This window comes from Salvia hispanica, unplaced genomic scaffold (genome assembly GCF_023119035.1).
Source record: "Salvia hispanica cultivar TCC Black 2014 unplaced genomic scaffold, UniMelb_Shisp_WGS_1.0 HiC_scaffold_131, whole genome shotgun sequence".
Lineage (NCBI taxonomy): Eukaryota > Viridiplantae > Streptophyta > Magnoliopsida > Lamiales > Lamiaceae > Salvia > Salvia hispanica.
Window position 1 is genome coordinate 23099 of NW_025951594.1, and position 26902 is coordinate 50000.

The 26902-nt window shown below is 34.7% G+C and overlaps 3 protein-coding genes and 2 pseudogenes across 3 annotated transcripts; 2 read left to right on the forward strand and 3 right to left on the reverse strand.

Annotated features, from left to right (window-relative positions):
* Positions 1–9: 9 nt before the first annotated feature.
* Positions 10–5664, reverse strand: LOC125198233 (annotated as a pseudogene).
* A 3946-nt stretch (positions 5665–9610) lies between these two features.
* LOC125198237 lies at positions 9611–12985 on the forward strand (annotated as a pseudogene).
* A 308-nt stretch (positions 12986–13293) lies between these two features.
* Positions 13294–13857, reverse strand: LOC125198234 (16 kDa phloem protein 2-like). The gene is made up of 3 exons (XM_048096626.1): positions 13751–13857; positions 13547–13661; positions 13294–13450 (listed from the first exon to the last, which is right to left on the reverse strand). Exons 1-3 carry the CDS (start codon positions 13840–13842, stop codon positions 13382–13384), a joined length of 276 nt encoding a protein of 91 aa, XP_047952583.1. The 5' UTR covers positions 13843–13857; the 3' UTR covers positions 13294–13381.
* Positions 13858–15429: 1572 nt separating this feature from the next.
* LOC125198239 (transcription factor MYB3R-5-like) lies at positions 15430–16755 on the reverse strand. The gene is made up of 6 exons (XM_048096629.1): positions 16726–16755; positions 16613–16674; positions 16387–16480; positions 16183–16286; positions 15965–16093; positions 15430–15796 (listed from the first exon to the last, which is right to left on the reverse strand). Exons 1-6 carry the CDS (start codon positions 16753–16755, stop codon positions 15430–15432), a joined length of 786 nt encoding a protein of 261 aa, XP_047952586.1.
* A 4509-nt stretch (positions 16756–21264) lies between these two features.
* LOC125198241 (BON1-associated protein 2-like) lies at positions 21265–22085 on the forward strand. Its single transcript, XM_048096630.1, has one exon. It carries the CDS (start codon positions 21317–21319, stop codon positions 21815–21817), a length of 501 nt encoding a protein of 166 aa, XP_047952587.1. The 5' UTR covers positions 21265–21316; the 3' UTR covers positions 21818–22085.
* The last annotated feature ends 4817 nt before the right edge of the window (positions 22086–26902 follow it).

A 26902-nucleotide genomic window follows, 5' to 3' on the forward strand; every position in this document is an offset into this window, starting at 1 on the left:
ATCATACGATGCACTAAAGGTCAGTGATGTGTGCGTCTGCTTGTAAAATATTTCAGCTGTCAATAACAAAGTAGATACGTGTTAAAGACTAGTTTGTTTTCTTACAATGGCCTGCAGAGTTCTTTCATAAATAATCAGCTAAAAACTAGTAAAACAAAGGGAACAGCGTCACTTTTCGTGCACAAGAGGGCTGTACACAGGAAACCACATGTTCTCCTTCACATACTTGATTGTTTGTTCCTGCATCCCACATAAATTATATCCACGTTACATATTTTATTTTTAGCTTTAGGAAAAAATAAGATGCCTAGAAGATGAAGTATACCTTTGACATGTATTTCAAATCTTTGGGGCCCACCTCGCCGCGTCCATCAGCCAAACCTTCAGCAACTGCTGCCCTCACAACTGCAGCTCCAACCTCAGCTGTGATATCCCGTATACTGACCACACAAAACTATAGATTCAGCTACAGTTCAATAATAGGTATGTGAACCGATAAAAGGATGAGGAGCATGGAATGTAGCATATTGAATTACTTCAACACAATATAACAGTGATTTCTCCTCACTGAGAGGAACTTGATACACTTACATACCTATCAATGGATGGATACAGGATACCCATCTGAATTTCTTCGTCTGTGATGTATGAAGCAAGGCTGCAAGAACAACCCCGATTAAGACATTTGTTCTGATTAAGCATTGTGAATATGCAATCATTGTAATAGAAAATGGGTTACGATAGTGAATAAAGATCAAGCCCAGCCAAGTTCTTAATCTTACCACTCTGCAGCTGCTTGCAGCATATCGTCGGTTATTATACGAGCACCACAGAGAAGACTTCCCAAGCCAATTCTAGATATGCAGAATAACCAAGTTAGAAATCATAACCTCAAAATAGTAAAAGATGGAGGAATATTTCCTGTCAGCCATAGTAATAACATACCCGGAAAGAGGTACATGTTATTTGCTTGATTCACATGCCCTGTCTTCCCATTCCCTGAAAAAAGGAACAAATTGGCACTAATCAAAATACTACTACTAAATAGTGATATTACTATGAGCCCATCCTCCACCACTGAAAGACACTGGAAAGAAACTAATTCAACCAACTATCATCGACAATATTATTAAGGGCTTCCACTTTGCAAAGACAATACCTAGATCAACATTATTAAAAGGGCTTCCACTTGCAAAGACAATATTTTCGCCAGCATGTTTAAAAGCCTCCTCAGCAGTGCATTCAGCTGTGTACCATAAAGCAAATACAAATGTTTATCTCTTCATGCCCATCAGGTATTATGAGTTTCAAGAGGGATTGAAGTAGCAAAAACAAACCATTTGCTGTAGGATTAGACATTGCAAAAATAGCTGGTTTGGTGGAGTCTGAGTCTTTCATGGCCCTTAGAATCTGATTACATGATCAAATTAATAAAAATAAATCAATTACTTTTAGAGCATTTAAATAGCCAGTAAAGACAAACGGAAATGAATATCTACTGAATTAACTTTGATAAGGATAGGCTCAACACTTACATACAAAAAACGTTAAAAGGTATCACGTTAAAATATATAAGCAGAAAATGAGTCAGTATTGGGAGGCCAGATAGCAAATGTTAAAAAATTAATACGCTTCAAATGAAGAATGCTCATATGAAGCCAAAATGAATGATCCACAGGAGTACAATGAAGTAATGTGATCGAGTGAAACAGAAGGATTTATGACCTGTAATGATTACAGGTTTTCTTGTAATAAAACAGTAGATGCATTATAAGTTCTCGGATCGTTTTGTCAAAGAAAGATTGACCAAGTGGTCTCTGAGGAGAACATTGCAGCCACATTTCAGATACAGGTAACACACACACATACAGGCATGCGCAAAACATAACAATCTAAGGGTGCATGAAACACAAGGTAAAAAGTTCTAGGAATCGTTAATCAACCTCTTCGTTAAAGACACCACCAACTCCAGATAAACCAAGAAGCACATGTGGCTTAACCTTTTAATCTGCAGATGATTAGAATGCTAAAATTATAACTGATGCAATAAAATTCTGCTGGTGAAAGGTAAAAATAATTAAGAGTGGTTATTCGTATTCTAGTTTAACAAGCCAGCAGTTCCTCTCTAGAAAATATAAGGGTTAGAAATTTTAAGAAAATAACTTACCACTTCAAGCAGACTGGAACCCTCCAAAGTCCAAATTCTTTAGTCTCGCCTTGAGATTTAGCAAACGGAGAGCTGCAGGATCAATGCATTTTTCTTTTGTTATGAGACCCTGCAAATGTACAAGTGAAAATTCTAAGAGAAAGCAGAAACATCTAGACAAGACTTCAGATGAAGATATTCACTCTCCCATCTTTCTTTGTACTATTTCCCTATCCAGCAATGACTGCTTAGTCTACTTTACCAGTCCATTTAAAATTTAATATAACTTTTCACCCCCCAGAGACATTTGAACTTAGAGATTTGAGTTGGTACATCTTTGTCAAGAAGGAAAAATGAGGATCTGCATGTGGTCCAGCCATTCTAGAAACAGCCTGTAATGCCATCTTGAGAACACCAAGTCCTGCACTGCAATGTCAAGTTTGGAATAAGAAAATAGAGAAACAACTGCCAACAGACCATATACTTTTTCAGAACATTGTTTATAGACACATGATCCACTAAACCAAAGACCCTAAGCTACCTTCCAGCCCCAACCACAACGATTTTTTGGTTTGCAAAATCGTCAAAGGTCGTCCTTGTGCTCTAACCGAACCAAGTAGCCCAGCCAAAGCAACACCAGCTGTTCCCTGTACTTTTTGAGCCAGGCATAAGAACATCAGTTCAAGCTTCACTTTAAGAGACATCTTCTTTTAACCTACTGTTCTTGTGGTTATATAAAGTGGAGTAGTTTACCTGTACGTCATCATTGAACATGCAAAATCTCTTGCGGTAACGTTCTAGTGTCTCAAAAGCCCACTTCATTTGAAAATCCTCAAACTGTGAAGTAAGTTCCAATAATAAAGTGTAGTGTGCATTTGACCCAGATTATCTTTGAAACAAATGTTTTGAATACAAATACCTGCACAATTGCCTTTGGCCAAGGGCATGAACAGCTTCCATGAACTCATCAACAATCGCCAAATATTCATCTCCTTCCAGTCTATGTTGTCTGAGTCCTAAATCTGTCAAATATCTTCAGGTAAACTAAAATGAAACTCTGATATTACAAAACTTTAACTTGTCTTGATGCATCTTTTCTGAAAATGAGATAATCATTTGGAAGCATAGTAAGGAAATTACATTTAGACATGGAGTACATTGAAGATAAAAATTACCGAACAAAAAGAGGAAATCATATAACTAATTAAGTAAATAAACAGAAATATAAGTGAGCTTAAAATAAGTAAACTCACAGAGTCTGTCAGCAAGTAGCTTCTCATTGTTCGTGCCCACATCAAGCATAACTGGCAATATCTGAAAGAAATATAATTAAGAAGAAGTGTAAGATTACAAATAACAGAAGATACAACAAGCATACAGTTAATGATATTAATATTGTTTATTTAAGTATATGCTGACTTCTGAAAACATGAAAAAAATATTTATAGCTAAGAAGTACCTACAAATTGATAAACACATATGCAGGTAAACACTAATAATTAAAATATGTAAAAAAAAGGATCCTGCATAATAGTTTACTTGATAGTATAACTAAATACTGTATGATAATTTTGCAGAACCACTGGGTATGCAATTTGCATGTGAACTTAAGTCTTCTGTCATCCATTTACACATGGAAACAGAAAGCATGTTGGACATCCCTTTTTGAGGGTTGATACCAGCACCCAACATACATGTCAAGTTTCCCAATTGGAATCCCGATTCCTGAACTCCAAGATCACCAAGACCAAGAATACGACTACCATCTGTCAGCACAATCATATCAACCTGCATAAAAATCATGTTAAGATTACTCTGTCCCACACAATAACATAAGCAAGATTGTATCTAAGTTTGACATGATACTTGCTGCCAGGCCAATTATAGATCATTGACATCATCCCCCCCTTATCTTTGGCACTGAAATACATTCCACGGGGGACCTAAATAATCCTGAATAGTTTTGACATACCAATCCTACTGTGGGAGTATATATAGTGGAGCAAAGTTCTTGATGTTGTCAATCAGTACCTGCAAGGTAGAATGAAGACCATCCAAGAAATGATTTACCATACTTTTATCATCCATAGAAGCTGGGGTCCGAAATTTTACTCGGTAGTATAATGTTTCATTTCTGTCATGAAGCCTGTTCAAAATTCTCCATTTTGCAAGGGAAACAAAATTATCTGGTTGACCTTGGGTATTTCTTTCAAGGGATCTATATGAATCCACTAATAATACCAGAAAAGAAAGAAGAGAACAAAAATTTAAAGAGTCAAAACCCCTGTAGTCCAAGCAAAACTAGCCAAAATTACAGGGAAAAATCAATCACCCCAAACTGCATACATTGAACAAATAACACCTATACAGAAACAACTCATAAACCAGAAAACCATAATTCAATTCAGCCACACAAATTTCCCAATATGATTATTTATCCCAGACAATAAGGTTGCTATGGATACTGCATATGTAAATATCACAAGACTTCTAATCCTTTTCATTCATGATAAAATTAAATGTACTTATGAGTAAAAAGTTCAGATAACATTCATTAGAATCATTACTACACTATGTCCTAATATAAAAGAAAAAAAACTACATCAGTTAAATTTTCATTTAGAAGCATTGGTGGAGGCAACTGCAGCAACAGAAAATGAAAATGAAGAACAAGCAGTCAAAATCACCAATTTAATAGAGGCACAAAATTTAAAGAACTTACTGAAACGGTCATATTGTTGCTCAAATGATATCACTCGTGGTGGAAGTAGACCACGTAGTCCAAGCCTATCTTTTTCCGTCAAAGGGAAACCTGTGTCCTGATTGTTTGAAATTTTAACAGTTACTATATAATTAATCACTAGGAAAGGTTTCAATTCATATATGACTTCTTAATGTTTAGTTCTTTGCCTCATCATGGGATTGATCATGCTCCTTAACCAGGGATATATCAACTTACATAGGTATTAGTATTTCACTGCGGAAATACCACATCTTATCTGCCAATAGCAGCAGAATTCAAATATATAGCAAACAATTGTATTTGTCTACTCTAGAGCTTACAATACCTTATACTATGTTCCATGATGAACTGATTCTTAAAACAGAATACAATCAACACAATAAATTAAAAAAGTAAAACTGCATTCACTAATATTCCACAGAGAGACTCACAACAACACGAAAAGTTCAAGCATAATCTAAAACAATGAACACAAAATTACACAGGACGAACAAACGAAACAAATAGATCTCAAATCGATAAACACTCTTTGAACGACTGAAACAGCGCGTAGACATGCCAATTTCCACCACGTCCAATAGGATCAAACGACGTCAGCAACCGAAAAATGAAGCTAGAAAACAAAATGGGAAAAAGATAAGACGAACCTTGTTATACCAAGGATCGGGAGAATATCAGCGCCCGCTTGTGCAATACACGGCCCCGGTATCTCTGTCGACATCCGTCGCCGCGACTGGCGGAGGCTCGACGCAGCAGATCGCGCCACTCTCCACATTCTCACGTTCCTGAAATCCACAATCGCAGAAATCTAAAGTCTAAACGAACTGAGTCTCCAGACGTTACAAATTGCCAACAATGTGTGCCCTGCAATCAAAATAGTTAGATATACTATATATATACACACGTAAACACACTCAAACGACTGAGTCAAGTCGTATCAGAATATTAATGTGCATAATACATGTGCATATTTAGATTTGAGAATTTTGGAATTGAACCTTTTGCTGGAGATTGAAAAAGAATTCGAAGACAATTGAAAACTCTGTTGGTTGAGAGTGAAGAATGAAAAGCGAAGCGAATCAGCATCTGCCCGAGGAAAACGGGCAGATGAGAAGGAATGTGCTGTGCTCGACAAGCCAAGTGAGTTAGACTGAGTTGTACAGTTTACAAGTGCTGCCCTCTCATTGAATACGGGCTGCCGCGTCTAGGCCAATGATCCTCTAATGACGGTACTCCCTTCTATAAATGAAGTAAGATCAGTGGGATAGAGTTGGTATGGAGCCCTAGAATGTCATACGGTATCGCAATCGCTAAATCCGATATAGAAAATTAATTTATAATTATTTCTCATACCGTGCCATACCGCTATGTATCCATATCGTATTCGGATATCGTCTTTTACATTATCCAAATAAGGTATGACATATAGAATATCGGTATATACATACCGTTATACATGTGTTTCACCAAAAAATTCTATTATAGCCAAATATTTAAAATAATATTTCACCTATTTAAATAATGTCCAAAAATAAAACTACACCACAATCAAATTTATACATTGGACTTGATTTGCATCTTTGAGTATTTTTGGGGTTGGGAGTTTAACTAAAATATGGAAGTAAGGTTAGGGATTTTAACATATTAACTATTTTTTATATAAATTTTAAATACAACATATATATCGAATTTTTTGGGAAATATCATAAATGTGGTATATTTGGTGCAGGAAAATCATACCTACCGCTCAAATTTATCGGGAAGGTATAACTCGTCTCCCTTTGGTATTTTCGGCGATGTGCGGGATTCGCATATTTAGCGATCCCTAGGGAGTATTTTTAGTATCATACTTGAAAATGGGAATTTTTTTTTTTTTAATTTTGGAGAACATGATAGTAGTTAAATAAAATTAACTATATCGTATATGATCCAAAATTTGTACTAGTTATTAAAGATGACATGAAATTCTAACGTAAATGAGCTCAATTTGTATGAAAAAAATAAAAGAAATAGATTAAATTTTCATTAAAATAGTAAAAATGGCACAAGCGTTCAAAAAAAAAAATCTAAAAAATCGTGAGCTCTTCCAAATATAATTGGTCTGTGAATAGAAAATAAGTTCGTATTCCGTCCTCTTTCAAATATGATCGAATTAAAATTAGCAAATAGTTCCCAAAAGAACACACTCTTACGAGGAATATATAGCAACCAACAAACTTGCTTCAAAATTTTCAATCATCTTTACTAACTTATGGCTTTTATGTATAGTATTTTATAAAATTTGGGCGATTTAAGCTACAAGCTATAAATTTGTCACCAATTTTATTTTAGATAGGCGTATTTTCTTTTATATAGGATGACTAAGGGTTAATTGTCAAAGGTAACATAACCTCCCATCGATCTATATTTACAATTACATTATATCCTTTTTTTTTTAATAATCATGACATCCTCAGTCTAATTTTAAGAAATGCGAAGATAATAACCTGAGACTTTAAATTATGAATATTTCAAAATAATAGAATGAGATATTATTTTATACTAGATTGAAAGAGTAGTATCTAACATAGTATATAATGATCGAAAGAGTAATATCTTGGATGTGTACTCGCGATCTAATTTACTTAACGTCGAATCGTATTACAATTTCAATAATTGAAAACATATTTTATTGCAAGCTACAATGTTTACTAGTCATCTATAAATTTTCATGTTAAGTGGAAAGGGCATTTTCAGCCACAAAACTAATTAGATATGTTTTGTTCACTTGCTGGTTTTTATTTAATAGATAAATTTAAATGATATTGATAAAATGCAAACTCTATATATTATATAAATTTTAAACTTTTCAACAAAGTGTTAACACATTATTAATACAATGTCAACATATGTAAAATTTCAAAATTTTAATGTTAACTGACGTACGCTGACACTATATTGACATTTTCATTTGTTATTTTACCATTTATTAATATTTTCTAACAGTTCATATTATAATTTATAGTTTGTACAATATTTAGAGTCATTACATTACACCTCTGGATTCAAATATATTCGACCCCTCGAATTTGTACATATTTTACATTCTATTGTGTGTGCAATTGTTCGTAAAGGTGATCCGATAAAATAAAATTCAATACGAATAAAAGGGTTGAAGATTCAACAAAATCATAAGTACTACTTAATATTTCCATTATTTTGATCCATTATATAATATGTATGGTGGCCTACCATACAAAATTAAATTGATGAGATTGAAATGTTGGACTTTTCACCTAGCGAATACGTGAACACATCAGAACGATTCAAATTTATTTCAGCAATGCATATTTATGATGGAAAATACTTTATAGAAGTAATTTAGAAATTAAAATACTATACAGTAGACTAGTATTTAATAAAATGTCAAACCTTTATCGAAATATTAATAATCACTCAGCCACATAAATAATTCTCACACTCCTTCGACTTAACGATTGAAATATCTATAAGATATTCTATGGTGACATTACAAGATTTTTTTTTCATCAGAATTAGCAATGATGATAGATAGTCAGTGAAGAAAAACAATTAGAGATAAATAAAAGGATCTGAGTGATTAAGAAGCTGATTTTATTGCTAAAATGGAAATGATTCATTTACATTGTGACATTCAAAAATAATTATGACATAATTATTTTATTGTAAGACAAAAGGAGTATAATTACTATCACAAGAAATCATTCAAGTATTTTGATATCAAAATTTCTATAATTAACCATGTATTAGGAACTAACACGTTTTAGTTGATAGGAATCCATAAGGGAACTAGTTATCAAAGTATGAATTATACTTAGAGGAAGTTAACTCGTCGTGAACAACTAGGTCTAAGAGCTAGCGTGAACCTACTTAGTTAGTCTAGACAACAAAGATATCTTCCATACTTTGACACTTGTGTATAACAAATTGAAGTTGCTAGAGATCTCATACTAGGTTGCAACCCATGTTTTATTTATACTCTTCCGACCAAGGAAATTGAACAAGTCCTTAAAGGTTAACGAATTGTTTTGAACCACAATCAAAGAACCCAAAATTCTCAAACACTTTAGCAGCACCGCAGTAACCAAAATGAGGAACCAACGTTCAACGTGTTCATCAAGTTCTTACTCGAGTTTATACATACATTCTTTTATATCTAAATCCACTCTATAAACATCCCTTAACTCGACCAAATCGAATTAGTATTGTTCTCCACCGTAATAGTTTGAAACAACCTACAAACCTTATCCCTCATCCAAATATCACCAATATACGTATAAGTTATCATAAGAACGTGTCAATTAGATTAGTTTTGGATTGGGCTCATTTAATGCAAAATGTATTGAGCCTATCATTTAGCTCAGGATTTTAGCAATGTAGAATACATAATGATTTGGACCAAGCCTGTTTATAAAGGGTGAAGGATGTGAAATTTATTTAAGCTGGAAGCATTAATTTAATAAGTACCCATTTGATTATATTTATGGAAATCAATTTTATTTTATTATCTTAATATTTAAATCGTCACTGCAAAAAACACAAACAAAAAGTGAAATTAACAAAATGATCCCTAAAACAAAAATAATTGCCTAGGAGTAGTATTTTCTTTTGTTTCATAAACTTAGTTAAAAAATAAAAATAACCTTTTCAAGGACATAAAATAAGGCTATTTTAATCGTCAAGTGTTTCCTCTCCCATGGAATATTCCTCTTTAACCAACCAACTGACCAATCACATCCCTCCGTAATTTCTTCTATTTCTATTCCATCGTTCGAATCTTCCCCTAATTTCCAGCTCTAATCCTTATATTGTTAACCTAATTGCTGGTTTCCTTGTTCAAGGAATTTCATAAGGTAGCGGAATCGACAGTTCCTCGTTTCCTGGCACGCGATTATTGAGGTAAGAAACGGAAATTTTTGCTTTTAGAGAGGTTGAGCAATTTTTTCATATTGCTATTTTAATCGGTATTAATTCGCCTTTTCCGGAGGTTCAGGTTTCACGCTCAAATTTCTTTATATCTTTGCCTATGTTATACGCTTTTTGGATGTCGTAGAAGGAATATGGTAAGTTTTGGGTATTGCTGTTAACGAAAATTGTAGCATAGTTGCTTATTGTTGTTGGATCATGATTATCCTTCCAATTTTTATTTTTTTTAAAATTAGATTTTTAATATTCTCTGTTGGAATCTCACGTTGAGTTTCTGATTTGCATGAGGCTTCAATGTGTCTTGTAATTATGTGACGGCTTGCTGTATGATGGAAATTGATTGATGGCAATTTGTTGGACCCTTGTGCTGTCATAGATAGAACATGGTGATCGACTCTTTAGAAAATTGATATCGTTTTATGATATCATTGCAGATAGGGGGTCGCTATTTATCCTATTTAAGTTTGCTCTTCCAGTTTTTGTGGGATGTGACCTATCTTCCAAGAGTCTATTGGGGCTAAATCTGATAAATGCATGGATAAGAAGCAACATATCGCAATATTTACTACGGCAAGCCTTCCATGGCTAACCGGGACTGCTGTCAACCCTCTGTTTCGTGCAGCATATCTTTCAAAAGATAGTGGGTGGAAAGTTACTTTGGTTATCCCATGGTTGAAACTGGAGGACCAAAAGCACGTGTATTCAATAATATCACATTTGAATCAGCTTCAGAACAAGAAACTTACGTGCGCCAGTGGCTTGATGAAAGGACTGGATTCAGCTCAAATTTTTCAATACGGTTTTACCCAGGAAGAGTAAGTCAAACTATAATGTGTGGATAAGGTTGTACTGGTTCATCATGAAGAGCGTGGATTATAAAGTTCCACATTCTGCATAGTTTTGATGTCTGCACAGATATTGAGAAGTCTTAAGTTCAACACCATGTTTTTTCACTGCATGATTTGCAACTAACTGCTGTCACCAAATTCCACCGGGAAAACTTATATTCTTACACAAGTTAATCTCATGCTGCAGTTTTCCCTACATAAAAGGAGCATCATCGCTCTAGGAGACATTACTGAAGTAATTCCTGATGAAGAGGCAGATGTTGCAGTTCTTGAGGAGCCTGAGCACCTGACATGGTATCATCATGGGAAGAGATGGAAAATAAAATTTCGACTGGTTGTAGGAGTTGTTCATACAAATTATCTCGAATATGTGAAGAGAGAGAGAATGGGCAGCTCCAAGCTTTTTTGCTGAAATATATGAACAATTGGGTTGTCGACATATACTGTCACAGGGTAAGCCTCTCCATAACTGCTTTATTTTTTTCCTTTTTTCTTTTATGGAGAAATAGTTTCTATTGTAGTTTCTACCAGCTAATACATACTTGAATTTTCCAATTTAGATATTTAAAGTTTGTACCCAGTTGAATACCGATTAGCTAATCATATAATTTTGCTATGAAAGCTATGTTTGTATATGACAGTAAACATCCGGCACGATTCTGATTGTTGACAATTAATATAGCCTGACTGCTAATTGCTTACATTACACGTCTGGTTCATAATGGTAGGTGATCCGACTGTCAGCTGCTACTCAAGAGCTTCCAAGATCTGTTATTTGCAATGTCCACGGAGTAAATCCAAAGTTCCTTGAAATTGGCATGAAAAAGAGAGCAACAACAGAATGAGACCCAACCCTTCACCAAAGGTGCATATTACATTGGAAAGATGGTCTGGCACAAAGGCTACAAGGAGCTTCTCACACTCCTATCTGATAACCAGAATGAATTAACGGACATTGAAGTTGATTTGTACGGCAGCGGGGAGGACTCTGATCAAGTTGAAGAAGCTGCAAAAAAACTGGAAATAACAGTCACGGGTTAACCCTGGGCGTGATCATGCTGATCCCTTGTTTCACGAGTAAGTATTTAACTATTTGGATATAAATTTGCCTGACTTTTTTATTTTTAATTTTTGAAAAAGTGAAAAAAGTCCCTATCTTACTGGTCAATTAGAATACAGTACTGGAACTAGGAGTACACTGACTATGGCCTGCTAAATCTGGGATTTGATGATGTTTATCTGTTTCCAATTTTTCCAGAATATTGCTTTTGAGTGTGCTTAAGTATATGTATCCAAAGAAAACCATGCACTTTTACATACTTGCTTCTGATGCCTTATTTCTGTCTATATTGCTAGCCCATTTAGTCTTAAATCCTTCATGGTATTTTTATCCATTAAGTGAAATGCCATTGCATGCGTAGGTTGTCCGGTTCACTAGCTTTGTCTCTACTTCCATAATAGGATACACTATTAGCTACTGATGTCCTGAAATTTTCCCATATTCAGCTACAAGGTGTTCTTAAATCCTAGCACAACGGATGTAGTCTGCACAACAACAGCTGAAGCATTGGCCATGGGCAAAATAGTTGTGTGCGCAAATCACCCCTCAAATGATTTTTCAAGCAATTTCCAAATTGCCGAATGTATGATGATAGTGAGGGCTTTGTGAAGGAAACACACAAAGCATTGCAAGACCAGCCTGCTCCACTGACTGATGCTCAAAAACACGAGCTCTCTTGGGATGCAGCTACAGAAAGGTTCCTAGAATCTGCAGAGCTTGAAAAGACAGTAAAAAAATTGGAGAAGAAACCCTCAAAGCTTTATATGTCAACATCCTTCAGTTTGAAGGATAATCTTGAAGATGCTTCTGCATTGCTTCATTATGTTGGTACTGCACTCGTGAGTAAGGAACCCGACGAAGAGCAAAGTAAACAGGTTGGCTTGCCAGTTCCTTCAAAGGAAAAGTCATATCCTTCAAGAAAATGGGCTTTCTGATTGCCCGTGTATGTCGAAGTTCTTGCTGCCTTGACAATCTGCTTAGTTTGCTCTACTTAAGATTTGGCAAGATTTCAGCTTTAACTGTTAACAAAGATTGCATAATCTAGGGATAGTTGACAAAACTGATTTCTTGTATGAAGTTTCCTTTCTCTCTTCATGTCTTATTTTGTTGATGTTCCTTGGAAGGGATGATAGTTTTCCATTTTATTTATAATAACAAGTCAATGCAGATAAAGACCTGTACTTGTAATCTCTCCTCTCTTTCTTTTGTAATTATCATCTTGCAGATAATGACCTGCAGAATCATCATCTCGTGTTCTTGTAATGAAATATGTTTCATTTGTTTGGCCAGGGTTGATGTCTGAAAAAGCAGTCAGAACTCAGAAATGTACCACGATATAAACCTATGTTTCCCCAGCAACATGAAAATATATGTATCATACAGCAAATCCTCAGCTAAAAACCATACCATGCAAGAAAATTTGTCAAACTATTAACATTAACCAAATTGATCAAACAACTTCTAACACTTTATTGAAAACTCTAAATCTGCCACAAGCTAAGAGGCAATGACATTGGTCTCCTCAAATCTGAGGTTTGATAAAAAAATCTAAAACAATGCAGTTGCTACAATGAAATTCAAATACAATACAAGGATCTTGATCAAGCTGTAGAAACAGAAACTTCGCATCATTGAACAAATCAATCCATTGCTGATGATGACTTCCACCCTCCCAGATCCTCATTTGAAAATCCCCTGCTCCGTGTTGTCTGCAACAACAGACATGGTAAAATCAAACAAGAATGGTAAAATCATATATCCTTTTCAAGAAAAACCAATTAAGACTACATGGTTATATATTCAACCTGTTGATTGAACTTGAGGCTGACATTTAGCCCGCCACATAATGTCCCATCTTTGACTACATTGTACATAGTTGATGGCACTCTTTCCGATTCAAACACCGGCCCAAGAGGAATTCTGAGAATCCGAGAAAAGAGTGAAAAACCACATTGGAGAACGAGAGTTTGTACGTATATAGAAGCAGATAAATTAGGCGATAAACATACGTCACTTCACCAACAATGTCATCAGCACTAAGAGTGTCTTTATCCATTATCGTGATCTTTAGTTCCTTAACATCCCTAGAGATGGAAAACATGAAGGTCTCGTTCCACGTGGGGATGATCCTTCAACTGCAAGCCAAGATTTTGGGTGTATCAAACAGTTTTCATTCATCATCAGCTTAAAAAATGCATGAATGAATAATAAGTATACACAGGTCAAGAATGAGAATGAAAATGCACCTGATGCAACTTTGCTCGTTTTCTCTTGATCTTCGCATTTGATTATGGCATAAGCATCAGTGGTGGCTGCCAGGCACCAAAAGCAAACGAATAAATTTAGTGCATGAGATATTTTTGTTAGAACAATGTTGTTATTGTCAAAATTGTTGTAATATCAAAATCATGATTACCGTGCAAAAACAAGAAAAGATGATCAAAGATAGATAGATCACCAAATGATATTTTTTATCAGATCAATAAATCTTACAAAACACCATCACAAATGAACGTCAAAGAGATCTCACATACATAAAAAATCTGTTTTCTCCAAACCACTGGCGTCGATAAGAACAACTTCAAGCGTTCCTGCGGCATTTTGGACTCTGCAGATATGATACACAGAGAGAGGAGAGAAGAGAGATGCAAGATGAATTTGAAATACGGTTGAGAGGTTGTTGGATCCCTCTCAGTTTTATATTTATTGAATATCCTAAAATTACATTGTTCTGACCAAAAATGGAAACTTTATAATTTTGATTTCCAAACAATAATACTTTTATTAATTACTCTCATGAAAGTTCCTTTTGGCATAATAACTTCTACTATGGGGAGAGAGATGCTGGTTGTGATAAGTCTAAAAACATGAAAACTAGTAGTAGTTAATGCAAAAACCACCATTTTCAGGAATCATCTTCATTAAACACACCAAAATTTATTGGTGTAAACATTAATATTCAGCTGTCAATCTCCTACATTATTGTAAGTTAGGTACTCCTTCATTACTTGGAAGTTTCTGATAAACATAAACTGATAAACACAACCACCATAATCATATGTTGAAAAATACTTATATCTTAAAAATCATAATGCGGCAGCAAGCATCACATTGTTTTGCAGCATTAGCTAATATCAAGAGCTACACAAAGCCGGATTCTCATCAAATCTGATCACAGAAACCCTCTCAATCCTCTTGATAAAAGATCATTTCAATCTCATGCATCGCCAAATTCTGTTTCAAATCCCCACAGATTCAACGGCTGCAAGCTTCTCAAGCTTTGAGAGAGAAAAGTGCAAGTATGAACATCATCGTCATCATCTAATTCTGGGACTTGATTACCTCCAGTGCAGGAACGCATCCGTACAATATCTGAATAGCGCGTTAATAATAGACGGCACATTATGGTAGCTCATAGCTGCACTCCTCAGTATGGCCCTAGCTCTGCTGTATGCATCACCTGGCAGTTCCTTTTCATCCCGCCTTGGCTGTTGGCGTGTAGCTCTCAGTGCTTGGAAACCTACCAGTCGACAAGAAGATATCCAAATCCGCCCGCTGAATTGGCTCATAGCATAAGCCCGTGTATGACCCCTCCGATGAACTCGCAGGGTTATCATCACTGTCTCCTCTTGGCCCAATTCGATCACCATTATCACATACGAGAGAAGGCATGTGACACGGATAGTCTTCATAAGTGAAGTAAAACCTGTATTTCAGTCTTTCTAGTACCATGATTCAAGGCCTTTGACATGTCATCCATGATCACAGTCTTGCTGGAAGTTGATGGCACTGCATTTCCCGAAGCAAATGATAAATTGCTATGGTTTACATGAAACAAATCCATGGAACTCAATTCTATGTTGCTCCCACTATCCAAATTAGTGCTGCTTGAAGTTTGGTTTGCTTCTGTTGAATCGCGAGCAACTCGTTTAGTATTGGCTTGCAGAGGAGGTACATATAATCGAGGATGATTTGCAACGGAGCTAAAGGCTGGATTGCAACAGAGTCTCTTCTTCAGAGAGCAGTTCCAGTGGTTTTTAACCGAGTTCTCAGTCCTAGTAGATTCAGAGAACAAATCAATCAAATACATTTATAGTCCTAGTTTGGATCCAAGATTCATCAAAACCATTCCACAAAACGCAGCAAAAAAATTTCACAAGCATCATAACCAAAGATCGAACGGACATAAGCTAAATTCTTGAGATTCTTGAAAGAAAAAGTACCTGCCAGGTAAAAGCTTGGCTAATATGGACCATTTGTTCCCATATTCAGCATGAGCATTGATCAGAGTCCTTTCCTCCTCGTCTGTCCACGGTGCCTTAATTATCTCCGGCTTCAAATGGTTGCACCACCTAAATAAATCACATGAATGTTACATTTCTCATAAACAAATGAGTATCTTAACACATCAAGGGCATGTGCAAAGCTGCAACTAGATAACCTTTCCCGGCATTGCTTTCCCATCCGGCCTGGAAGCTGTTCCGCAATTTCAGACCATTTCTTCTCACCGGACCTCTCAACCAACTCAATGAGAATAGCATCTTCCTGTAGAAGTCAAACAACAAGATAATGTCACACTTTTGAAGACATAACGACAGAACTCCTTCCATTATTTTTTGCATAGAATATAGGTATATGGTATGACCTCCTTACTCCATGGCCCTTTAACCAGGCCGGATTTATAACTTTCTGCCAACGATGCAAGCACTGCACATCCGTTCGACCAGGGAGGCATCCAGCTGCAAAACAAATTCGCTTTATAAAATCAAACTCATTGAGCCAATAATCTCAACTAGGGAAGCAGCATCAGTTTCATTTATAGTATCATTGTATTCAACTCAAAGATCAATTTATATGGAAACCATCAAAACTTGCCTATTTTCTTCCACGACTTCCCTTCATATTTTTGAACTGCATCTTGCAAAATGCTATCCTATTTCCCAAAAACAAGACATTATAGTTGTGAATCAACAAGGTTTCAGACCAGTACAATATGAAGATCAGAAACGAACATCGACGAACACATCAAACAAACTAATCAATCACCTCTTCCTCTGTCCAGTTTGCCTTGATGATCTCCTTGTTGGACCAGACAATTTTCTTGAGTGACTATCATAAACATGAAAATGAACATCATAAAAGGCTTATAATCAATCAATCACAGACACAATATAGCTGCAGTTTATCACTGGCAAAATCACCAACAATATCAGCAAATGTAACAAATGAATTCCAAATTGTAAAAAAATTAAAAATTAAAAAGGAAGAAAAACAGAAAACCCATGAAAGGAAACATACTTATCATCATCATTTCTGGCACCCACTTCTTCTTCCATTTCTAAGCACACAGTTGATCAAACTGATTAGCAGAAAAACAAAACACACGATTTAATCAATGATCAAGATCGAATTTTTATAAAAAAGATTGGAAATTTTTAGTGCCCAACGGTCAAGAAGCTATATATATGCAATATGCAGAACAAATTTTGAAATGGATTGTTAAAAAACATGAAGCATAATTAAGGTAAGATTAGCAGCATGTTGTGTAATTAAAGAAAGGGCTCAACGGCTAGAAAAAAGGGAGCGAGAAGAAGAGAGAGTCCAGGAAGGAAAGAGGATATATGCACAAGATTACAACTTTAAGAGTTTGAAATCAATAGAATTTTGTTGGATATTGGAAAGTACGGATATTCTGGGAAGTGAGAGAGTGACTATCACTGGTGAGGAGAGAGATAAAAAAGGCGGTGAAAATTTCGCGGGAGTGAGAGAGATGGGCCAAGATTCCCTGTGCACAGGGGCTGTGCCAAATATGCTCCCACATTTAAGGAATTGTTTTATGGAGTAATAAACAAATTTAACATGTTAATATTATAATTTAATAATTAACTGGAATAGCATCCTTGTTTGCTATCAGCCATAACAGGGGATCCAAATCCGAGAGAATTGAAGAGAGAGAAAAGTTAATGGATCATGTAGAGCTACAACACTGGCATACCAAGATTCTCAATAATTTCTGATATTGATCTTTTTTTCTATTTTATAATATTAAATAAATAATTTACAAAGTATAATAAGATATTATTAAAATGAAGATAATTTAGTAAATTCGAAAGTAACGATAACTTCTATTATATATATGATCATCAATTTACAGCCGAGTTAATTGAAATTCTTTGACGTTTTATTGTAAGGTGCAAATGTCTCTAAAAGTAATGTCACTTCTATTATGGGGGACCCAACTTCCATGGAAAATATAGAAATATTCTATTGATTTTGTCCAATATATACCAATATTAATATTCGGTGTAGTTTAAATCATTTAAAATTGACTTATTTTGTCTTCTCCAATCTCATTATAATAACGGATACAAATCCAGCAAATTTAGCTCAAATCATATTAGTAAACAAGATATAGTAAGTATTTGGAAGCAACTGTAATATTTTACTATACACAATAAACTTTTATTTAATGTGTTTCTAATTGTTCTTATTATTAGCTTAATCATATAATGCTTTTAAAAGTTTAGAAATATATTCGAATTCAATCTATACATCCGGGCGTATATATAGTTGACATTTAATTGTTTGTTATAGATTTATTTATTAATTATTGACGTGCAAAACGCGGAGTCAAATAATCACTATAGGCACAAATTGTCAAATTTCAACTATTAATCATTTTTATAAAGTGCTCCGTATAGAAACACGCCCAAGATTAGTTAATAATAACTTAATATTAACAGAGTGCCAAATTGAATTTGCAATGTAATTTCTTATGGCTAAGCCTAACAATTACATAATATTCTCTTCAAATATATTAAGTGAATCAGCTTATTGATATGGACTTTTTCATAATAATTTATACAAAATTTAGATAAATATATATGAAGACTTTATTAAAAGAAACTTTCAAAATTAAGCTTTAACCACTTCATTTGATTTCCGATTTCTCTCTTGTTCATCATTAATTCGGTGATCAAACATTGTTGTGTACATAAAGACAAAGGTTGGTCGAGCCAAGTTTATTGGCAGGTGGGCACTCAAACTTTTACGCATACTTTCACATATACATAAAATACATTATTTAATCACTAAATATTTATTTTCAAAATTTTCCTAAGTTTTTCCAAATATTACTCCCTTCCGCTCCATCCACCAATAAAGTTCTCGCTAGTTATTTTTGTCCGTTCACCAATAAACTTCTCATTTACTATTTTACGACTTTTGAAAATAGGACCCCACATTCTTAATTTTATCTCACTTCATTTCATTATAAAACTAATAAGTATATAAAAGTAGAACTCACGCTTTATCAACCTTTTCAACTCATTTTCTACTACATTTATTAAAACCCGTGTACGATCAAGTTTGCCCTTATATTGATGGACGGAGGGAGAATATTTTTGCCCTTTGAGACCTCAAAGTTGTGGATTTGGATCCTTCGCGCGCAAAATGCACAACAAGGGATATCGCGACATCACCACCATTGATTTGTGAATAAAGAAAACTATATAACTTCATAAAAACAAATGGAGGGTGATGATGAGCACAACATCCCCTGTGTGCATTTTACAATGGATCAAGTCCCAAAGTTGTCATAGGATCAACGAATTGATTAATTGTATTTCCGGCGGACTTGCGTCTAAGCATTGAGGTCGGTCGATCTCCCGATCTCTCATGTATATATCCATATCTGGCTAATATCTAAGGATGTCTTATAAAAGCATTAACCTTCTAGCTCTTTTCTGATTAAAATAAATATTTTTATATTTCTGATTAAAATAAATATTTTTATACATTAAAAATTAATGTAAATTATAGCAAATACAATATCTAAATAATTAATACGGAGTAGTAATATATAGGGAGAGACCGGATTGTAGTTTGACAAAAAAAGTAAGTATAATCTATATGATCGAAAAACTAAAAATAATTCTTTATTTTTATGAGAAAATAAATTCTTATAGCCCACATTAAAAACGCTGATTAGCATGATAACAGTAAAATGAAGAAGAAATTGAGACTAAATAAATAAATGATGAAAAACACGAAAGAGTTTCTATGGCAACGTGATTTGAAAGTTGGAAAAGTTGAATAAATAGTTAGACCAACAACTGCATAATGTATTCGACGCAAGTTCACGTTTAATGTGCAGCGACTTTTACAAGGTTGACCTCTCTTAATTAGGTCAATATACTACTCCCTCTCCGTCCAAATAAATAAACGAGTATAATCAGCTGCCACAGGAGTTTTATTAAAATAAATTCGAATATTAATAATTCAAAATATATATTGCAGCTAACCGATTAAGTAACAGGAGTATATAATACTTAGTACTATTACAAATAGAGAGAACGACAAAACAATTTTATTTATATGGACAAAGAAAGTACTCCCTCCGTCCCAGAGAAGTTGGCACACTTTCCTTTTTAGTTTGTCCCACAAAAGATGTCACATTTCCTTTTTGGAAAAAGTTCTCTCTCACATGAATATAAAAATTATATTTTCTCTTTCCATTTAACACACAAAACAAAACCTCCTAAAATCCCGTGTCATTTTCAAAATATGCCAACTTCTCTGGGACGGAGGGAGTACTAGTTATTTGTAGTCTCATGATCGCTCAAGTATGGGTGAGTATTCAATTTTCAGTTCATTTATTTTTGTCAAACCGAATCATATCAAAAAATCAAAATGTTGTGAAAATTCAAGTCAAATAGAATAGAAATATCGAAAATTCAAACCTGGAAAATTGAAATCCGAGCTACTGAAAATCAATATAAAGCAAAAAATCAAACACAAATATATCTAAAAAACCCGAGAAATCAAAATCTGAACCCAAAAAACTGAATTTGCACGAATATATACCAAAACAAAACAAAACAAAAAATAAAATTAATTTTCTTTAATTATCATAATAATATCGTATCGACCAATTAACAAAATCAAATGGTTACAATATTCATAAAATCTAAGTTTATAACATTTACAAATATTAACCAATACAAATTGAGTTTGTTTTAGGTATAATATAATATTCAAAATAAATTCGATTTTTCAGTTTTCATACATCCGAACAAACCGAATCAAAAAATTAAAATCTGCCAAAATAATTAACTCGAACAAACCGAATTTCAAAAACAACCAAACTTAATTTAAATTTCGATTTCGTTCGAATCAAATATTAGTTCTTGAGTTTTTTTTTTCTCACTCCTACGTCCAAGTAATAAGAATATACTTTTGTAAAAACGTAAGCACCTTACAATCATATATAAATGACAATTACACAAATTTAGAAATTTCAAAATATTTGAATGGTCATCTAAGTAAAGAGGGAGGGCAAATATTAAATAAGGCACACGCCAAATTAGAAAAATAGGTAACAATTTGTTACCATGTCTAATTCGCCGAAATACCCTTCCCCTTTCTTCCACCCTTCTCTCAACCTTCCCTCCATCTCCCTTTCTCTCCCTCTCTCCAAATGCATATAAACTTCACTTCCACAAACAAACAAACATTCTCCAATTTTACTTTGCACAAACACACACACATACACACACACTGTGTGAAATAAAAAGATGGCAAAGAAGGCTTCGCCATACGAGATTGAGGTAACCGTCATTTCGGCGGAGGGTTTGCGCCTCAGCCGAAACCAGCCCGTGAAAAAGAACTCGTACGTCGTCGTAAGATCCGACCCGTTCAACACCCGGAGAACGGGTACGGATCGCGAAGGCGGGAGCTACCCTGCATGGAACGAGAAGCTGCAGATGGAGCTGCCCGCCACTGCCCGTTTCCTCACGGTCGAGGCGCATTCGGGCAGCAGCCTCGTCGGGGCCGCCAACATACCCGTCTCCGACTTCGCCGCCGCCTTCCTGCCCCTCAACCACTTGAGCTTCTTGAGTTATAGGCTCAGGGATGCTCGTGGCGGGAAGAACGGGATACTCAATTTGTCGGTTAGGGTCAGCCGCCGCCCCGGGCCCAGTGGCTCCACGGAGCCGTGGCCCGGGGTTCCCGTGGCGGCCGATGGGAAGGCCGGGGTTGTGACGGGCATTCCGGTTGGAAAAATTAATCATGTGTAAATCAAGATAGATATATCCTAAAAAAGTTATTGGGATTATCTATAATTAATTCATTAGGAATGAAATGATGTGGAGTATATAACTTGGACAATGGTGCGTTTGTTTAGTTTTTGTTATTGTGATTATTATGATGATCAAGAATATGGTTGGGAACTTAGTTAAATTTTGATTTGTGCGTGTAACTCTAAAACGTAGTTTATAAATAGCATGGATGTTAATCATTTTTTCAATTTTCCAAGAAGCCTAATCAAAGTGAAATTATATCTAATGTAGCATATGAAATGTTCTTTATGTACTTCTGCTAAGGATCTTCATTGATTAGATCAAGTGTAGATCTAATAACAAAACACAAAAATAACAAAGATAGGGTGGATCTAGGTCCAAAAACTAAATCCAAAATCGAGATCCAGGGAAGATAACAGATGAGAGATTGCGTATATGACGAGGAATTAGAGTTAGAACCATATGACCTTGACCAAAATAATAGAAACAACTCTAGGCATTTTTTATCAACTCTAATCACCCCTTGGTTCCACTACTCAATGGATACTCTCCCATTGATGCATACCTATACTTGAATCAATCAAAGAAAAGAGACAAACAACCTTTAATGAAGGAATTTGGATACAATCCTCAAATAGGAACTCACTAGGGAGATAACTTTAATTCAATCACAATCTAAAGAATAAAATGATAAAAAGTGCTATTTATAGTCTAGGCCAAAAATTCAATGAAATGGCCCACAAAATCTAAGTCCGTGCAATTCGCCCGGTCGGGCGAATTGTAACCCCAAAACGCCCGGCCGGGCGTTCTTTCTGGAATGCACCGTTGTTTCGCCCAGTCGGGCAATTTCAAGGTAAGAAACGCCCGCCCCCGCGTTCTTTCTGGAATGCGTCGTCGCTTCGCCCGGAGGACAAAACGCACGACCGGGCGTTCCTTCTGCCTCGACGTTCCTTTGTCCGGTCGGCCTTCATTCTTCAACATGATCCTCATCGCCGGCTTCTCCGCCTTCATGGACTCCTCCCGCATGATCTTGTGAATGAAAGTGGAAAGCCCCTCCCTTAGCCGCCTTGCCATGGACCTTGTTATGGGTCCTACACGTTGGGTCGCATCAACTACGCCCATAAATTTATCATTTTTTCCAACAAGCTTAATAGCCATTTGATAAGAAAGTTGGGATTAGGCAAAATATGATTTTTGATTAGAATACTTCATTGTCTTAAAGTTATCTACCTCACCAAATAACTCAACCATGTCTGAGTACAATTCCAATTCAGAATAGTTTATTAATTTAAAACATGCATGTGCTAATTCAGTAACTTATTACAAATAGAAAATCAAAATATTTATCATGAAAAAATAAATCAAATATTAAAAGTTAGAATATTTAGTGCCAATTTTTTAAATTGTAAGAGAATTTTACCAAAATTCATTTTTTTTTTCAACAAAGAATGGATGTTTCTAAGTAATTATCCACATTGACGATACTGCAGTGAGTGCTGATGTATCTGGAATTTGGAAGATTCCTTGCAATGTTGTTTAAGGGTCAAATTGTCCATAGTAGAGAATGTCATTTTCATAATTTTATCTTATTATAAAATGATTGTCCCAAGTATTATGGAAAAAAACATGTATATGCTCGATGACAGATAAAGATTTCTAGTATTAAAATAATTTAATATTCACCGCCGCACTTCCACTATTAATCATGGCAAGTCATTAGTCGATTTTTTAGGAGTTTAATTTGTAATTAATAAATTGCATAAAATTTATGATTTTCTATATCAAATTCGAATTTATTCCTATAAATTACAGAATCATTGATTAATTTATTCATATTATGCAATCAATTAATATTTTCAAAGTAACATGACTTGGACAATACTTTGATTATTTACTTGTGTGACAATATCAGATCATTTTCAAATTAAACGATATATATATAATCTGTAGAATAAAATAATGTTATACTACTATTACACTAGCTACTTTCCGTCTCATTTTACATTTTTTTACTTTCATCATTTTTTCATAATAATGATACTATTGGACATTATTTATCATCATATATTCAAGAATACATAATTGAATATAAATAAAGCAAGATCTTCGAACAACATGTATTTCACGTACAACCATAAACATAATAGGATCGAAACATACCTTGGCGATCCATAGCGGAAGCGATTGAGGAAGGAGGAGACGAACTTCCCCGGACTTTCTTTGGCGTAGTGGCGTAACTCCAACTCCAAGGATTTGTTTCTCTCTCTTTCCCTCGTTTATGTGTTCTCTTGATGTGTGTGATTTGATGGGATCACCACACTTGTATTTATAGGCAGAGAGAGGACAAACCCTAATTATCAAACCCTAAAAGCCCTTTCCATCAAAGAGGCCCAAAATAATTTATTCATAATCATAAACTTGATTCTCAAGTCTCACGTAAATCACAAACATTATTCCTTACTTATATATTCCTTTCCTTAATATATGATAGGAAATATATTATTCCCAAATCAGTGACTATATATTAGTCAACTAACAATCGGCCATATACAATTATATATAACCTCAATTTCCTTGTTAGTCATAGGAATCATATTGTGAATTACCATTAATTGACTAATTAATCACATGATTGGAAAAAATGTGTCGTATACCAAGTTAATGTATTATATTAAATATCCAATTCTATTTAGGATTCTATCACATGTCACATATGTGAGACATAAAACTTACATTCTCCCACTTGGCGAACATGTGGGACACAAAGTTTTCGATTCTCCCACTTGTCACACGTGACAGAGCCACGATAAAATAGACATAATAAACATAAGGCGCGCATAATATTGGACTTTATAAATACTTTCATCATTGGTAAACATAAGTATTATATTAGAGAGACTACTAATGCGGGTCATGGCGGGCGTATATCATTCAATCGATATAGTTCCTTCCATGTACCACATCACCAATATCCACTCTAATATAATCTATAAGTGACACCGCGTCCGTAATTGTCTTATTTCAAGACCTCCTGCATTAATACTAAAAACGTATATATGCATATCAAATAATAATTATATACAGGAAAAGTGGAAACAACTTTATTGAATTCAAAATATCCATAACTTAAGTGTCTGAACCAACATAGAAACAAAAAGATTAGACGTTTCCAAACCCAAGACCCATTATGTTAACTTATTCCATAAATGTCTTAGGCGGTAACACCTTAGTCAATGGATCAGCAACCATAAGCTGTGTGCTTATATATTATATAGATATTCTTTGTTCCCAAACTTCATCTTTCACGACAAGAAACTTTAATTCCATGTGTTTAGCTCCTTGAATACTTGTCATACTTATAGAAAGATACGATTGCACTATCATCACAATATAATTTCAACGGCTTGGATATTGAGGAGACAATACCAAGGCCTGAAATAAAATTTTGCAATCATTAATGCTTCAAAGCAAACCATAAATTTAGCTTTAATGGAAATCCAATAATTTCTAGTTGATCAGATTTCCGTAATGTGAGCATAAAATCTTTTGTTCACTTTAAGTATCTCATTATTATCTTTGCAGTTCTCCAATGTTCAACACCAGGGTTACTTTGGTAACGGCCTAGCATTCCAACTGCAAAGCTGATGTCTGGTCTAGTACAGACTTGAGCATACATCAAACTTCCCACAATAGATGCATAAAGAATATTTTCCATATCCTTACGTTCCAATTCAGTTTTTGGACATTGATCCAAACTGAATTTGTCACCTTTATGAATTTGAACAACACTTGGTGAACAAGCACTCATGCCATATCTCTCTAAAAGATTCAATCTATGTAGCTTTTATGAGACAATCCAAGAGTCCACGTGATTGATCACAAGATATTTCTATCATATGACATAGGATGTCTCACACATATCTTTTATGTTGAAATTTTTAGAGAGATAATTTTAGTGCATGTAGTAATCCAATGTCACTATTAGCAAGCAATATATCATCAACATACAAAACCAAAAATATGAACTTGCTCCCACTAACCTTGAGGTATATACACCGATCAACAGTGTTTTCTTTAAAACCAAAAGCAGTAATAGTGTCATGGAATTTAAAATACCATTGTCGAGAAGCTTGTTTCAGTCCATAAATTGATGTCTTAAGTTTGCAGACTAAAAATTTTCATTCCATTTCTTAATGAAGTCTTCAGGTTGTTTCATGTAGACTTCTTCTTACAAATCGTCATTTAGAAAAACAGTTTTTCACATCCATTTGATGTAGTTCCAAGTCGAAATGGGCTACAAGTGCCAAAATGATTCTAAGTGAGTCCTTCTTTGATACTTGAGAGAAAGTCTCTTTATAATCAATGCTATCTTTTATGAGTATAACCTTTGGCAACAAGTCTGGCTTTAAATCGTTCGATTAAACCATTTATGTCGAATTTGGTCTTGAAGACCCATTTACACCCAATATACTTTTGTCTATCAGGTAATTCGACAAGGTCCCAGACTCTATTACAATCCATAGAGTTTAACTCTTTCATCATGCATCAATCCATTTATTAGAATTATTACACTTAATGGCTAGTGAATATGAAACTGGATCATTACGTATTCATATATCACATTCGGATTCTTGGAGATATGCCACATAGTCATCAGAAATGACCACATTCGTTCTCATTAAGAAAACATTAATGACACTTCTAGAGATGCTTCTTCCACACCTATGTTCAATGAACTTGGCATCATCATTAGTCATTCAAATGTTCAATATTGTTAGGCTATTCAACAATATTTGGCACACTTAATTCTTAAGGAAATGAGGGAAGAGGAAAATCTACCCTTATTTTACTAATGACCGCATTATGAGTGTTAAAACTCCCACTAATCTCACCATTCTCAAAGAATCATATATTTCCAGTTTCCATAATTCTCATGTTATCATTAGGATAATAAAACCTTTACCCTTTGGATTTATCTAGTAACCTATAAAGTAACCACTAACTGTCTAAAATTCAATTTCTTTTCTTGCGAAGAGTATACTCTAGTTTCTGCTGAATAGCCCCAAATATGAAGGTGCTGCA